The 17,526-nt window shown below is 37.3% G+C and overlaps 2 protein-coding genes across 2 annotated transcripts; one reads left to right on the forward strand and one right to left on the reverse strand.

Moving 5' to 3' along the window:
- Nucleotides 1–901: 901 nt before the first annotated feature.
- On the forward strand, nucleotides 902–2,152 carry LOC133314725 (WUSCHEL-related homeobox 13-like; the record flags this gene model as incomplete). The annotated part of the gene is made up of 2 exons (XM_061516238.1): nucleotides 902–1,152; nucleotides 1,824–2,152. Coding segments are annotated over 2 exons (580 nt in total), but the record flags the coding sequence as incomplete, so codon positions are not given.
- Nucleotides 2,153–10,448: 8,296 nt separating this feature from the next.
- On the reverse strand, nucleotides 10,449–13,424 carry LOC133314732 (WUSCHEL-related homeobox 13-like). The gene is made up of 3 exons (XM_061516246.1): nucleotides 13,112–13,424; nucleotides 11,617–12,141; nucleotides 10,449–11,200 (listed from the first exon to the last, which is right to left on the reverse strand). The coding sequence occupies exons 1-3, from the start codon at nucleotides 13,314–13,316 to the stop codon at nucleotides 11,115–11,117; spliced, it is 816 nt and encodes a 271-aa protein (XP_061372230.1). The 5' UTR covers nucleotides 13,317–13,424; the 3' UTR covers nucleotides 10,449–11,114.
- Between the last annotated feature and the right edge of the window lie 4,102 nt (nucleotides 13,425–17,526).

The following is a 17,526-nucleotide window of genomic DNA, read 5'->3' on the forward strand; positions in this document are numbered from 1 at the left end:
TTTAAGATATTTAAATTCTTACTTTAAAAAAAGAAATAAATCAATAATCAAATCATAAATTTAAAAAGTATCAATAATCAAATCAAATAAATCAATAACAAATAATCAATTGTAACCTGTGTATTTTTTTAAAAAAAAATACTAGTTTAATTCACTTTTGAATTTTTTTTTCCGACTTTACCAGCATTCGAACAAGGACCATTAAGTTGTTGTCCTGTAATAAGCAACAACAATCATATTGACCACGAATGCTAGTCACTTTTGAAATTTGTTATTGACCTTATGTTTACTATGACTATATCCGAAATCAATCTCATATGATTGACATGGTAAAGATGAAATTGAGACTGATTTTGTATAAGAGATGAACGTTGGATAGGATTATAGACATGCACGATATCCATCCCAAATTTTATTTTCTTATATTTTATTTTCTTATTTCGTTAAATTATCAATTTGCGTTATAAATAGTTATTATTATATAATGATTAAAATAATAAATAATATTGTTATTAGTTTAAAAAGTTAGTATTAAATTTACTTTGTTAAAAACTAAATAAATTTCAGACTTGAATTTTGAATTTTTTTAAATTTAAAAATGGTAAATTTAGCATCATTAATTATAGTTGACGATTTAGTTTTTCTTTCCTTTTTTTAAAATATTCAAATATTAGATATAATTTGAAATATTTGAAATCTCTCCAAAAAATATAAACAAATCAATTATCATAACTATATTAATTATTACTTTATAAAATGAATTTAATGCTAATTTTGAAAAAAGGGTCATATGCTGACTACTGAGTATAGTAGACAGCTCCCTGCCTCCACTCCATATACTATATATTTGTGTTGGTCTATAAATGTTTGTTTGTTTTCATCATTTTTCTTTCCTTTGCAGTGTTCATTTTTCAGACATTGCTGAATTTTCTATCTCTTCCTCAAGGACAGACATGCAGCAGAGACAGATAACGAATCTGATGGAATGGCAGAAACAGGTTCAGAATGAGAATGTTGTTGCCAACAATGGGAAGGTTATCATGACTGATGAGCAGTTGGAAACTCTGAGGAAACAAATCGCAGCTTATGCCAACATTTCAGAGCAACTACTTCAGAAGCACAAAACACTCTCAGTTCAGCGCAATCTTCCAGGTCTTTCTTTCATTTTCATTTTGCACCTTGTTCTTCTTCTTTGTGGAAATGCTTAATTAGTTACCACCTTATCATAATTGTCCAATATTTATTACTCTAGAACGACCTCATTTTGCTCTCCAAAATCATTTCTTTTGTGAAAACTTTTATACGTTGAGTTTGTCTGACAATGTATTTATTTGTATTCCTCCTTCAATTTTCTACTTTTAGCCATCAACTTTTAAGTTTGAAAAACGATTTAATGTAAGCCACTGATAAAGTTTGTGGATTCCAATTGAGGAGCACATTTTGTATGTAATGGGTATTCTCTTATCAAAAAAGGACAAAAAATAATTACAAAGACAGAGATGATGTAAATGTATTTACTCTTTTTTTTTAGTATTTAGTAAAGTATGTACCGAATACTCACTATTCTCATAGTAGCATTGAAAATATTTTGCTTTTTTTTTCTTTCATTTTGCTTTAGCTAACTTATACCTTTGGCTTTTTTTTTTTTTCAGTTACAGAGCAGAAACCTAGTGTCGTGGGAAATATATGCAGTGACCCATTGATGTCAAATACAAAATGTCATGGTGGTCACATACCCAGAAAAATAAAACCTGGTTGATTTTTTCCTTGCATTTTGCTTTGGCTAACTAATACATTGGGTTATTATTACTATGTTTTTTCAGTTCCCAAGCAGAAACGTAGTGGTGTAGTGGGAGATATAAGCAGTGACCCATTGACCCACAAGAGGTGGACTCCAACGCTCAAGCAGCTTCAGATTCTTGGGCGAATATTTGAGGAGGGGAAGGGGAAGGGAACTACAAACAAGGAAAAAATCAAGGAGATAACCGCTGAACTGAGCCAGTATGGCCAAATATCCGAAAGAAATGTTTATAATTGGTTTCAGAACAAGCGAGCTCGACGGAAAAGAAAACGGCATAATGTGACAGAGGGTAAGGGTAACACTGAATCAGAAATAAACAATGAGGAATATCAGTCCCAACCAATGGGCTAAAAATAAAAAGAACTAAAGACTTATTTTTGTATTGAAAAGCTAGTTAGTCGGTTCTTGTGAATCTAATTCATACAAATTCCGTCCAATAAAATGGATCGGGGTTCGTAGTGACTGAGGGGGTCGAAGACCAAGAAGTGAGTTATTTATCAGCCAAACATTCAATTCTTCTTATGGCTAGATCCAATCTCCCGGTCCCCCGGCTCGTTTATTTTTATTTTTCTCATTTACATTTAATGAGCATCTTGTATTTCATAAAAATTAGGGGTAATATAATCTTTACGCAACGGCCATCCTATCCAACTTTCTGGCATTAAAATACGTTTCAGACGCGGATGATTATCATAAAAGATTCCGAACATATCATAAGAATCCCTTTCATGAAAATTCGCACCTTTAATTAGTATTAGTTATTATATATAGTAACTAGTGCGATTTAAAAAAAAACATATTTTTTAATATTTGAAATTTGTTATTGGTCTTTTGCATAGGGTGATTAAATTAAAAAATCAGTCTCATAAGATTGACATGCCAAATGAAACTTGCATGGATCATACTAAACTGATTGTGTATATAGGATTATGCACAATTGCACATGCACATTATCCATGGCAAAAATGTCAAATTTATTTCCATTAATTATAGTTGATGATTAATTTTTTCTTTCCTTTTTTAAGGTCATCATAATTATTTTAGTTATAAAAACTGCAGGTAAAATGAAAGGTCATCATAATTATTTTAATTATAATATCTCAATGGTTACAAAATTAAATAAAAATAGTTTTTGGCATTTACTAACTAAATGATAACCAACCATAACAGCTAAACGTTACAACTAAAATCACCACTAATTAAGGTTACAATTTTATAGTCATATTATGACACACTATTAGCAATCAATGCCTATAACACTATACATAAGGTTACACACTATAATTATTATTATTATTATATTATTATTACTATTACTATTTTTCTGGGATATTACATTTTACCCTCCTTAAAATAAGTTTCGTCCTCGAACTTAAAAGTTTAAGTCCCTCACAAACGACACAAACGTAAGCAAGCAAACCAAAGTCATGTGATCACCAAGATTATAACTTCTAGATATAAAGTATTAGCTCTAACTAACCCTCTAAAAGAAAGGTTTCGACCTCAAAATACTTTCTTTAAATAAATAGGGTATTTATTGCATATATAAACCTTCATTTGCTTGAAAAATTTAAACAAGTCAAGGACAACTCTACAAATCTTTAGAGAAATCTATTTATTCTTTTTCAGCAAAATGAATTGCAAAAGAGAACATATAAGCATTGTAAACATATTATTAACAAGAGTAAAACTCCAAAATTAAAGCACATATAAAAGTCAATAAGAAACCCCTTTAACTATCCAACTCTCACGATTTTATTTTATGTCTTATTATTTTATTTCCTATTTTTTTTTTGGTACTTATTTATTTAACTCTGGGATCTTTGATCCCTTGAGTTAGCATCAAGAGTAAACCCAAGCCAAACTAGGGGCTCTGATACTATTTTGTAACACTCTCAAATTTCTAACAGTTTATGAAACCTTATTATAATAAAGAAATTGCCAAAATTTACGTTTTATTTATTTTTATGATCATAGAAATCTTGCGGAAGCCAAACTAAAACTAATTTGGGGGAATGTTACCACCGCACCTGTACATGGACAAGTGCAAGGCTAACTCTATTGCATTCATAAATATTAAGATAAAATCAGAGACTTTGTTTTAATATATAAAATTTAGAACTAGCTGGAAATTCTCTGAGTCATTATCCTCACTGCTCACTGCTAGCCCCATCTTTTGCAACCTGTATCACGGAAAATCTGCTCCCCCAAAAGGATCATTGCAGTCAAACAAACACAAACAGTCAGCGAAGCTGGTAATACTAATCAAAAACACAAATTACATAACTCAAATATAGTAATCAAATTAAATATATAATTTCATAATAATTGAATCAAATATCAACTTTATCATATATATAAAATATTCTCATCATAATAAGATCAAATATCAACTTCAATATTCATTATATATATTCTCATCACAATCACATCAAATTATCAACTTCAATATATATTCACATAGAATCAAATATTATTCATAATCTTTATTAAGTTTATTTAGTGTAGCAGTAGGGGTAATTATCAACTAACATATTCAGCACAACCTTAATCATAATAGGATAATATTCACAACTCAATGACATTCATCATAATCAAATCAAATAACAAATTTCATTATTAATAATGTTTAAGTTCATTGTATTTAGTGGGAAGAGAACCATGGTAGACCCGAGAAATAACCATTGTTGCCAGTCTACCCCGTGACCCGGGAAATAACCATTGTTGCCAGTCACGTATAATCAAAATTGGCCATCATCAAAATATCAAATCCTACTGTGCACACCTCTTCCCAAAGTTGCTACTAGTACCCCGAGAAATAACCACTGTTGCCAGATACCACTTTGGAAAGAACGGAAACATCATTGTCACATCAAATAAATATCAAAGGCATAAAGCCCAAAGGTTGTGTTCATCACTTTCAGGAGGTACCATCCCAAAAGCTATCTTCCCACTATTATTTATTACAATCACACAATCAATACAATTCAATCTTATCACGATTCTCATAATTGTCAAATAGTTTTCATGATTTCCACATCAAATTAAGAGTATAGTTTCCAAATTCAATCTTTCAATAATATCATAATTTTCAAATCCATTATCCAATAATATCATAATTTTCATATTCAACATCTAACAGAGTGAAACCCAAATCCAATCATCATATCATAATTTTTCAAATCATAATTCAAATATTCACATCTATTAGAGTAAAGTCAAAATCTGATAATTAATCCAATTAATTTCTAGAGGTTAAAATAATTTAATTTAAATACCTTAAGGGTTACATATAATATATGAAAACATCCTAAAATTCCCTAAAGATCAAGATTATATTTAACAAATTTAATATAAAATTATCCTACGATCACCTAGAGGATTACATATACCAAATTTCATCTAAAAATAATTTAAGATGCCCTAAGGATCAGGATTACATTAGACAAAATTTCTTATAAAAGTTAATCTATTATTTCTAAAGCATTAGGATTATACCCAACAAATTTCATATAAAACTAACCTGAAAGCACATAGGGATCAGGATACCTAAGAATTAGTATTACATAAATTTCAAATAAATTAATTGATTATTCCATGAAGATTAGAATCACATCGAATAAATTTAATAGAAAACATAACTATAGTGCCCTAAGCATCGAGATTACATCAAAAATTCATATAAAGGTAACCCTTGACTCTCTAGGGATTAGGATTACATATAAGGATTATACCCGAATTTTATATAAAAGAGATAACCTACAAATACCTAGGGATTATGATTACATATAACAAATTGGGATTATATCAAATAAGAATCACATAAAATAAATATATCACTCCGTAAAGGTCAATATTATATCAAACAAAATTCGTATATGAATAATCTATTACTTCTAAAGGTTTAGGATACACCCAACAAATTTCTACACAACAAATCTACAACTACCTAGGGATTAGGATTACCTGGTCTCCGTGTTGGCTACCTTTTAGAAGAAAAGTGATTGGGGGAAGAAAAGCGGTTGGTATCCAAAGGAAAATAATAGTAAAATAAAATAAATAAAAAATTTGAAGTAAGAAGAGAGAAAGTAGAGGAGAAGAGAAATGGAGAAATGTTGAGAACTGTGAAGTGGTTTGATTGATTAGGTTAAACTCCTATTTATAGCTGTAGTTTAGAAACCGAGACATTAACTACAGATAATATCAAAAGTCATATACTTATTTCAATTATTGAAACTGCAAGTAATATCAAAAGTCATATACTTATTTCAATTATTGAAACTGCAAGTAATATCAAAAGTCATCATAATTATTTTAGTTATAAAAACTGCAGGTAAAATGAAAGGTCATCATAATTATTTTAATTATAATATCTCAATGGTTACAAAATTAAATAAAAATAATTGTTGGCATTTACTAACTAAATGATAACCAACCATAACTGCTAAACGTTACAACTAAAATCACCACTAATTAAGGTTACAATTTTATAGTCATATTATGACACACTATTAGCAATCAATGCCTATAACACTATACATAAGGTACACACTATTATTATTATTATTATTATTATATTATTATTATTATTATTACTATTTTTCTGGGATATTACAACATACGCCAAGTCGGGTCTCTTACAAACCATTGCATACATCAAGCTTCTGATGGTGGATCGATATGTGATCTTCAGCATCTCGTCTTTTTCTTCATCAGATCTGGGACACTGCTTCTATCTCAGCTTTATGTGTCCGGACAAGGGGGTGCTCACTATTTTGACTTTGTCCATGCTAACTCTCTTCAGAATATTCTTTATGTATTTTGATTGACTTAGCCACAATAGCTTTCTATGTCGGTCTCTAACAATTTTGATTCCAAGTATTTGCTTTGCAAGGCTAAGGTCCTTCAACGTGAAGGATGAGCTCAACGCCTTTTTCAAGGTGGCTATCCTCTCTTTGTTTTGCCCTACAATAAGTATATTGTCAACATATAAAAGCAAAATTAAAAAAATCTCCAACTTCATACCTCTTGACAAACACACAGTGGTCGGCTTCAGTCTTCGCAAACCTGTGATCAGTCACAAAAGATTCAAATTTCTTGTACCACTGCCAAGGTGCTTGTTTTAAGCCATATAGGCTCTTCTTCAAACGACAGACCATGTAATGCCTATCAACTTACAAGGATCAACGATTGTCCCCACACACTAACACGAAACTTTTTAGCATGCTTTGTCCTTACTCGCACACTTCCCGAGAAAACTTCCCAGGAGGTCACCCATCCCAGAATTGCCCCAAGACAAGCATGCTTAACTATGGAGTTCTTCTGTTCCAGGCTACCGAAAAGTAGATGCATCTTGTTCCCATACCAGCACAGTCGCTGGAATCCCTCTTTTTAAAGTGTTGATTTGATTCATTCATGTACCCCCGTCGCTAGAAGCCTGCCAGAAGCCGCTCCTTGTCCATGCCCTTTTGCACTGACGATCACTCCCCGCCCTCGTCAGCGCCTGGGATGTTACAGACCAAGTATTTTTTTTCCTGGAGCTTGGAACCCTTCAGGTTGCTCCATATAAATTTCCTCTTCAAGGTCGCCGTGAAGGAATGTCGTCTTCACATCTATCTGTTCCACTTCGAGGTCCATTTATGCCACCATGGCTAACACGGTTCAGACTGAAGTCATTTTCACAACAGGAGAGAAAATCTCCTCAAAATCAACTCCTTTCTTTTGATTGCAGCCTTTCACCACAATTCTGGCCTTGTATCTCGACTTCTGATTGTTTTCCTCATGCTTAATTTTGTAAACGCACCTGTTCTTCAGAGCTCGTCTTCCTTGAGGTAGCTCGGTCAACTCACAAGTCTGATTTTCATCCAAGGACTTCATCTTATCCTGCATTGCCTTCTCACATTCAATCTTGTTTGAGCTCGTCATGGCTTCATTATAACTTTGTGGTTCACCATCTTTATCAACGAAAATGTATTCGTCAGGTGGGTACCTTATAGAAAGTTGTCTTAGTCTTGTAGATTGTCTGGGTTCAATTTCAATTTGATGATCCGGCTCAACATGCTCAACTCAGATCTCGGTATCTCGGGCCTCTTCATCTCTGTCCTCAGGGTGAGCTGCTTCAGTTTGTCTTTCTTGGTCATTTTCAACATTTTCATCATTTGTTTATCCCCGTTTCAGCTCGAATAGGAGGGGCGAGTTCCTCACGCCAGACAACAGCTCGGACTTTGGGCTTCAAGATGTCTTCAATAGCCTCATTCTCATGGAAGATCACATCTCAGCTTCTCACTATCTTCTTATTGATTGGATCCTAAAGTCGAAAATCAAATTCACATCTCAACGAACCGAGGTAAATTCATTCTTTAGTCTATGCATCGAGCTTCGCCTTATCGTCCTTAGGGATATGCACAAAAGCTCGATATCCAAATACTTTCAAATGATCATAGGCCGCTTTGCAACTTGTCTAGACTTCATATGCAATTTCTCCTTCTAGTGGCCGTGAAGGTGAGAGATTGATTAAGTCAACACTAGTTCGGACTACTTCACCCCATAATGATTTCGGCAACCCGACATGAGATAACATACTTCGGACCCTTTCTTCGATAGTCTTGTTCATCCTTTCAGCAACTCTATTCAGCTGTGGAGTCTTGGGGAAGAGTCTACTCAAGTCGGATCTCGGCCTCTTTACAATATGCATCAAAAGGGTTGCAATACTCACCACTATTGTCAGATCGAACCATTTTAAGTTTTTTTTCCAGTTCTTCTTTCAACCATTGTATAGAATTCTTTGAAGGCTTAGAGTACCTGGTCTTTAGATTTCAACATATAAACCCACACTTTGCGGGAGTGGTCATAATTAAAAGACAAAATATTGAGCTCTTCCAAGGGATCTCTCTGACATGGAGCAGACATCAATATGGACGAGATCAGGGACATACTTGCGTTGTCTGGATTGATTTGGTCTCACAAATGAAACCCGATGTTGTTTCCAGCTAAGCAGTGCATACAAGTCTTAGCACTTGGCCTTTCAACCATTTCTTGTTCAGGATTTGGAGTCATTTCTCGCTCATGTGGCCGAGGCGCTTGTGCTATAACTCCATGCTAAGTCCATCTCGAACAAAATTTGCTTCTCCACTATTGATCTTTCCTTGTATCACGTACGAGGATCCTTTTTTCTTACCTCGGGCCGCGACCAAGTTTCCCTTGGCCAATTTTCATTTACATCCTCTGAAGTAATTCACTAACCTGACATCATCAAGCTTGCCTACTGAGATTAGGTTTAGTTATATGTCAGGAACATGCCTTACATCTTTCGGTACAAGTTGGCACTCGACATCTGTGGTCATGGTTACATCACCAACACCGATGATCTTACTCATCACTTGATTTCCCATCTTCACAACTCCAAAGTCACCACTTTTGTAAGAAGAGAAAAAATCTGTGTGGGTGACATGAAAGGAGGTACTAGAATCAATAATCAGGCGCGGCCATTATATGAAACATTCAAAAAATTATCTTCTCCGAGAAGAAATATCTCGCCATCAGCATTGGCAACCACTGCAATGGTGCTTTTGTCCTTTTTCTTCTTTGGAACAATTTAATCTGTCTTTATCGTACCGTTCTTCTAGTCCTTTTGCAGAGTCCTGCAGTCAGTCTTCTTTGGACCGAGCTTCCCTTAATAGAAGCATTGTAACTCGTATTTTGGCCTAGACCGGCCTATAGACTTATCACGTCCGTCACGACCCTGTCTTTTGCCATGACCCCGGGAGTCGGACTTTCCTCTATTCTCAACAACGTTTGCCTCGGAGGTATTGCTCACACCTCGTTCTCTTCTCCTGGCTTCTTCATTCATGAGGCTTTCAGACACTGCGTCCATAGTCAACTTTCCATCAGGAGCAGAGTTGCTCTACGTCACTACCAGAGTATCCCAACTTTTTAGCAGTGAACTCAACAGCAGTACAACCTACATCTCGTCATCGATCTTCATCTCGGCTTTTGAAAGGTGATTCACAATACCTTTGTAGGTGTTGAGGTGCTCAATCATACTCATGTCGTCCTTGGATCCGAGCTTCACAAGTTGACGAACCATATGTGCCTTGTTTTTGGGAGTCTCTTCTAAATCATGGACTCTAGCTTCCTCCACAACTCGTATGCATTAGTGAACTCAGACATGTGCTCAAAAAGGTTTGTGTCAATATACTTCATGATCATTGCCACAGTCTTTCAATTCAGGATTTCCCATTCCCTCACGTTCTTGCCTTTAGGCGTCTCCTCTTGGACAATGGGCTCATATAAGTCTTTGCAGTATAAATGGTCTTCCATCACAAGTCTCTAGTATGTGAAGTTGTCAGTATTTAGCTTGAACATATCTCCGTCATGGGCAATGCCACTAGTTTCCATCTCATCTCCTTTAGAACCTTTTAAACACGTGCTCTGATACCACTATTGGGAACTCAATTCCCTCAACTCTGTGCGAAAGCGTTTGCAAGTCGGAGCTAGGAGCTCGATAATCAAAGGAGGTCAGCCTTGCGCAACGGAAAAATAAAATTTTGCAAAGAAGAGAGATAGAGAATAACACAATCAAGTTATTTAACGTGGAAAAACCTTTTTCAATGTGAAGAAATAAAAGCTCACGAGACATCAGTCCAAAATCAAACTTCCACTATTAATAATGGGTTACAAATAATCAAATTTTACCAAAAAATGATAGTACACTCAAACTTCCCTAAAGAGACCTAATACTCAAGCTTCTCACTAGAGGTGCTAACAAATTTAAGCTCTAAGCTTTTCTTGAAGTCTCTACCCCTCGCTCTCACACACCACAAGCTTATATAGGGGAAGAGGTAAAATTCCACAAGCAATCATGGAACATGAGGAGACAAGGGGACAACCTTGAGCCACTCAAAGGTGTGCCCTTGAGCCGGAAGGAACAACTTCCAACAACTTCCTTTATAAGCTGGTTGTAGAAAAGTTGTGGCAGTCATTACTTTTATATACTGCGGCAGGCCATTCATCGAGATTTTATTAAGATATACGCAAATCAATGAAACTCTGCCTGAAAATATATCACTTTCAAGAAGAAAATAGTGCTGGTATGCATGCAAGAAACTAACTTCACAATACTAAGTAACATTTATAAGCCATCCATCCTGTGGACAAATTTTCAGTACCTAGTAAAAAAGATGGCTACATAAATAGATTTAAGTTCCCAAGTTTTGATTGGTTTAATTTGATTTCTCATGAACACAAAACCAACCACCACACTTCCGGCTCTTTAGATACAGCTAGGCACAATTGATAGAAGATACAATAAATGTCAACCCTCCAAATTGTAGTCTCCAGCTTGCTGGTATAAATTGTAACTCCCAGGTACTTCCATTTTTCCAGCTAGATAGTCACTTCCTGCAAAAATGAATTTGGGCTGTTATTTAAGTCTTGATGGTCAATTTACTATAACAGATAGAGGCTTATTCTATGAAGATATAATCCCTTCCCGACTCCCCCAAATTAGTGATCCAAGGTTATTTTCACAATATCAAAGGACCCAAATAACATCAAAATCAAGGATTTCCTATTTTCATTTGACAATAACACGTCGAGATACCTGCACACTTATTGGTAGAACTAGCTTAAGAATTTGCCAAATAATCTCAACTGGAACTATTTAAAGACCCGTTAATTAGAATCTGTAGTCTCGTAAAATTCAAACACAATAACAATCTGTTTAACTATGTACAGTACATATACCAAATGAGCTCACAAAAAAAGATTGCTAATGAAGAGACAAGTGAAGCAAGAGAGCACAAGTTGGTACATACTTGTGTTTGATAGCACCTCATCGAAAACAGGCACTGGACTCAAATCTCTTGAGGATCTTAGACTGCCATCTGACGAGAACATGGAATATGGTTTGTTAGAATCTGGATTCAAGTACTGCAAGTCAGAGCAAACTTCAGGGTTCTGAAAGCACAACTTTTCAGCCCCAGTAGTTACATTATGTTGGGACTGATATTCCTCTGGTATTGTCTTCTTATCCTTAGAATCAACCTCATTCTCTACTTCTGATTCAGTGTTACCAGGTGTCACATTTTGCAGTTTTCTTTTTGATCGAGCACGCCTATTCTGGAACCAATTATAGACATTTGTTTCAGAAATGTGGCCATGCTGACTCAGTTCAGCAGTTATCTCCTTGATTTTTTCCTTGTTTGGTGTTCCATTCCCTTGATCAAACATACGCTCAAGAATCTGAAGCTGCACTGGTGTAGGAGTCCACCTTTGTCTGGATGTTATTTTGCCAGTAGATGTCATCAATGGGTCACAGTATATGTTTCCCAGCCTAACCCCTGATGAAGAAAACATCAATATTCTCTTTAGATAATGCTGGATCTTAGTAAACAAATGTTAATTTTTCCATGCCAATTGCCAAGTAAAGGAAACCAATATCTCCCATTTTTTATACGAGGGAATTGTAAGGTTCTATAATCTGTACAATCTCAATACATTTATTCAGGGAGGTTCAGAAATGTTTGTTTATTCAATCAAGGAATATTTCCCCACGATAAATATGGCATACAAAAAAAAAACAATTTAGTTGAAAATTTACTGGACATGGACCACCTTGGCATGGCATTTGGTATTTACACAAAGGTCCAAAATTGAAACTTGAAATCCCATGTGCCTTATATGTCGGGGAAACAAAGTATAGTTGATATTTTGCACTGTCATTTACTGATTTCTAGATTCAGGTTGGCTTAACTAATTGAAGATAAAAAAAAGGAAATTAATAGGCTGGTACTTTGAGTGCGTTTAAACATGATGTAGTGTTGTAGACAAATCTAACTAACTAAATGATAAAGACAAACTCAATTGTAGTCCACAAATAGCATCAGTGAAGGCCCAGGTTTAACAACCAACACAAGGTAGGTAACAGGATATCAAAGGAAATTTAAATGGTAATGAGAACAAAACTTATTATCTACCATTAGGGATCTGCTTCGAAACTGAAAATATAGAGAAATGCACAGAATCTAAAACTGAAACGTTTTTTTTCAAACTTACACGTTGATTGCTAAAATTGAAAATTGAAGGGCCCGCCTACCCGTAAAGGCCCAAAGTTGAAGGAGGATTTGTAATTTTTTCTGACAATATACATAGAAATTCTCAAAAAGAAATGATTTTGGAGATAAAAATAAGACCGCCCTAAAGTAATAAATATGGGGCATTTATGATAAGCTCACAATTTAACATTTTTACCAAAAAAAAAAAGAAAAAAAAAAGAAAATGAAGAAGGAGAGGGGGAAAATACAAAAAGACCTGCAAGATCCTGATGAGCTGAGAGTGTTCTGTGCATCTCAATGAGTTGCTCACAAATGGTGGCATAAACAGCAATTTGTTTTCTGAGAGTTTCCAATTGCTCATCAGTCATCACCTTCACATACATCATATCTCCGTTGGCATCAACATTCCTATTATGCTGCCACCTCTGCATCTGTTTCTGCCATTCCATTACATTCACCATCTGTTCTCTGCTGTCTGTTTGTCTCTCAGATGAGAGAAAGAGAGAGAGAGAAAAGTCAGCAAAGGTTTGTCAGAAAAGTAGAAAATTGGGAAAGCAGAAAGTACGAGAAACAGACAAAAGACACAAGAAACATTATAACCAAGAAACTTGATTCTCTCTTATCCCCCGTTATATTACATGTGACTTCATCATTATTAAATAATATTATTATTTTTTTTAAAGAAAAAGACTAGACAACCAAAATTAGCCATATTTAATTGTTTTGCAAGAGCGAGAGGAGGGTACATTTGTTTAGTTTATTTTTAAATTGATTTTGAATGATTTGATATTACATAAAGTTCATTTAAACAGATTGACGAAGAAAAAATTATTTTTATTTAATAAATTGAAAGAATTAATTTTATTTGAATAATAAAATACAATTCTTTTTAAAATATGAATATAAGTATATCGTTAAAAATTTATAAATTTTATATTTATAATTAATGAATTTGGTGTTTGTCATTTTAAATGACATAATGTTATGGACCAGGGAAAGACCCACGACAGCAAGAAGCCCAACCTACACAAGCCCAAAGGTAAGGCTGATCTCTCTAACCCTATTTCTTTCAAACACGACAGCGCACACACACACACCCCTTCAGGCTAAGGCCATCGTACTGTGTGTAGTGATTTGTTGTCCCCAAGATACCTAATCCATAGGTATCTAGAGAGAAAGCTATAGATCCAACATCAAACAACCAACTTACGATCGGACACCTCTGCCCACGGCAGAACATTGGCGCCGTCTGTGGGGAATACTTTTCCACTACTACGTGATCGAAAGCCACGATGGTGAGAACGACAAGAAGTGGATTTCGACAACCATCAAGATCGAATTCCAGGATCCAGCCTATTTCTCCAATCAGGGAGAATCCATCGGATCATCGGCAAATAGATACCAATGCAGTGCACATGAGTGATGTGCACTCCGATTCGGCATCAACTCCAGTCGTCAATCCTGTAACATCCTGAGCGCTGACGAGGGCGGGGAGTGATCGCCGGTGTGAAAGAGCATGGTGCGAAAGGGCACAAACAAGGAGCGGCTCATGGCAGGCTTCTAGGGACGGGGGTACATGAATGAATCGAATCAACACCCGAAAGAGAGGGATTCCAGAGACTGTGCTGGTATGGGACGGTACAGTTGGGAATGGCTTATAAGAATTAATTGGTACTACCTATACTAATAAGATGCATCTACTTTTCGGTAGCCCGGAACGGAAGAACTCCATAGTTAAGCGTGCTTGACTTGGAGCAATTCTGGGATGGGTGACCTCCTGGGAAGTTTTCCCGGGAAGTGTGCGAGTGAGGACAAAGCACGCTGAAAAGTCTCGTGTTAGTGTGTGGGGACAGTCGTTGATCCTTGCAAGTTGCCAGGCGTTACAAATCCAGACGCCCCATACGTGCAAGGGTTACAACCGATGGAGGAACAAATGGCAGATGCTGTGCAGGCACCAAACGGTGCAGTTGGTGATTCTCGGGTAACAGATCTGGTTGTTGCCGCAGTACTTCGGAGAATGGAAGAGATGGAGAAAAGACACGGGCTTGAAAGGGAGGCAGATGCCAGACAGATGCGAGAGCTGGAGGCTCGAGTAGGTCGAGCCGCCAATCCGAACCCGGAACGAGTCATAACACAGGTCATGAATGATATGCGGATCACTAGCACCCAGGCGAACCCTGATGGGACCCGGGCTCAGGGGAGAGGAATTGGAAATATCGAAAGCCGGCCTTAGAGAAGCACACCCAATGTGGTTCATAATCAAGGACCCGAAGTTCGCAACGGCGACATAGGACAACCGGGAAGGCTGGAAGAGAACCCCCAGTCTTCAGATTGGAGACGCCCATCCCGGAACCCAAACCCGAACGACGTATCCGGGGTCTACAGGAGGAAGTATCACAGGGGGCAATACAATGACAGCCCCTTCGTTGACGAGATCGTGGATGCACCATTTCCAGAGAACCTCAACCTGTCTGAAATTCCAAAATACGATGGAGCGTAAGACCCCCAAGTGCATTTGGATGCCTTTGATACGGCGATGTACATTAAGGGAATTAAAGAGCCGTTGATAACCCGGTTATTTGCGACCACACTGACGGGAGCGGCTCAATCATGGTTCTCATCTCTACCAGCGGGATCCATCAGATCGTTTGAAGAGTTCAGAGGTAGATTCTTGCTGAATTTTGCTACGAGTAAAAAACAGCCCAAGTCCGAATTCGCGCTGGGAAAAATAAAACAACAACCTGGTGAAACACTGCAGAAGTATTAGGACCGCTTCAAAATGGCCGCCTTACAAGTTCCCGGGTTGTCTGAGAATGTTCATTTACATTTGGTGATTGCCGGCCTCCACGGATCCTCCAGGTTAGCTAGATCCGTATACAAAAACCCAGTCCGAACTCTAGTTGAGTTCACTGCACGGTCCAAAAAATATTTGGAGCTCGAACAGATGGAGATTGAAAATGCAGACCCAAGGCAACACCATGGTCAGGTGGAGAAACTTGGAAATCGAAGGCAAAGTGATTTCTGGGGTTAAAAGCCAGAAGAGAAAGTTTCAACTAAAGTAAAATTTGATAGATATGCACCTCTGAATTCGTCCAGATCCCAAATCTGGAGAGAGGTAACATCCACCCAAATGAAGAGGGTGGATAGGCCACGGCCATTACTGAATCCGGCCAGCCTGGACCAATCTCGATATTGCGCGTTCCATGATGTTCCTGGCCACACAACCGATGAATGCTGGGATCTCAGAGACGCAATTGAAAGATATATCAGAGAAGGAAAGTTGCGTCAGTATTTGATAAGAACTCAAGGATGGAAGAATAATAAGAAGAGGAGAGGAGGACGGCTTATGAGCCCGCCCCGAGAAAAGAAGTTCAGGGATGAGGGCCGAGGTAAGAAACCGGCCAAAGAAGAGGATGATGAATTCATAGAACCTGAGTTTGAATGCAATGTTATTAGCGGGGTTTTGGTGGAGAAGGTGATACAATGAATGCCAGGAGAAAATAGTTAAGAGAGGTGCTTTCGATACGAGAGCGACCCAAGTTTAAAGGAGCCAAACCAGAAGCACCACTGCTGTTTTTTACAAAGAAAGAATTGGAGGATGTCATGCCGGGACACGTTGAAGGGTTAGTTATCACCGGCACATTAGTCAACTGTAAAGTTAAGAAACTGTTCGTAGATAACGGCAGCTGTGCCGACATAATTCTGTGGCAGGCATTCCAGAAAATGAACCTGGATGTGGAAGATTTGAAACCCTGCAACACGGCTTTGATTGCGTTCAACGGCCGCGATACTATCCCTAAGGGATATATTGACCTGAGGCTTACCTTGGGAACAAAGGAGGCTTACAAGTCGGAAAGGATAAGATTCATAGTGGCTGACTTCCCGTCGGAGTATAACGTAATTCTGGGAAGGCCAACTATCCACAATTGGGATATGCTGGTCTCCAGCAAGCATCAGAAGCTCAAGATGATTGGTAAGCAGAACACGGTAATCACCATTCCTGGGGATCAAAAAGAATCTCGGGATTGCTATTTTAAGTCGGTCAGAGCAATAGGCAGTAACCTTAAGACACCAGTCGGGGTGAACCCCAGTAACAAGCAGGATAACTCCAAGAAGAAGGGAACAACATCGGTAAACATGGTGGAGTTGGACATGAGGGATGAAACTCAGATCCCAAGGTCGGAACCCGATGGAGAGCTGGAGGAAGTAGTCATTGGAGAAAAAACTCAAACAACCAAAATCAGAAAGGGGCTAGTAGAAGAGGACAAAGTTCGACTTACTGACTGCTTAAGGAGGAACACAGACGTCTTTGCTTGGAAATCCTCAGAGATCCTTGGCGTGGACCCTGACTTTTGTTGTCATAAGCTCGCGGTGTACCCAGCATCAGAATCGGTAGCTCAAAAGAAAAGGAAGCTCAGTGCAGAACATCGGCAGGTGTTAGAAGATCATGTAAAGGAGTTGCTGGAAGCAGGGTTTATCAGAGAAATACAATACACAACCTGGTTGTCCAACGTGGTGATGGTAAAAAAGCCAAATGGTAAATGGAGGGTGTGCACGGACTATACAGATCTGAACAAAGTATGTCCCAAGGATGCGTACCCCATGCCTAATATAGATCAGCTCGTTCACAACTCATCTGGGTTCCAGATGCTGTCCTCCATGGATGCGTAT

Source organism: Gastrolobium bilobum, unplaced genomic scaffold, assembly GCF_033153095.1.
Source record: "Gastrolobium bilobum isolate Gb01-03AN ecotype WA unplaced genomic scaffold, APGP_CSIRO_Gbil_v1 utg14977, whole genome shotgun sequence".
NCBI classification, from domain to species: Eukaryota; Viridiplantae; Streptophyta; class Magnoliopsida; order Fabales; family Fabaceae; genus Gastrolobium; species Gastrolobium bilobum.

What these genes read in the sequence shown, in the direction of transcription:
- LOC133314732 (XM_061516246.1), bottom strand. Translation starts at nt 13,316, where the DNA reads ATGGTGAATGTAATGGAATGGCAGAAACAGATGCAGAGGTGGCAGCAT. An exon ending in AGCTCATCAGGATCTTGCAG is followed by an intron (nt 12,142 to 13,111) that starts GTCTTTTTGTAT and finishes TTTCTTCATCAG; the next exon opens with GGGTTAGGCTGGGAAACATA. An exon ending in TGAGGTGCTATCAAACACAA is followed by an intron (nt 11,201 to 11,616) that starts GTATGTACCAAC and finishes TCATTTTTGCAG; the next exon opens with GAAGTGACTATCTAGCTGGA.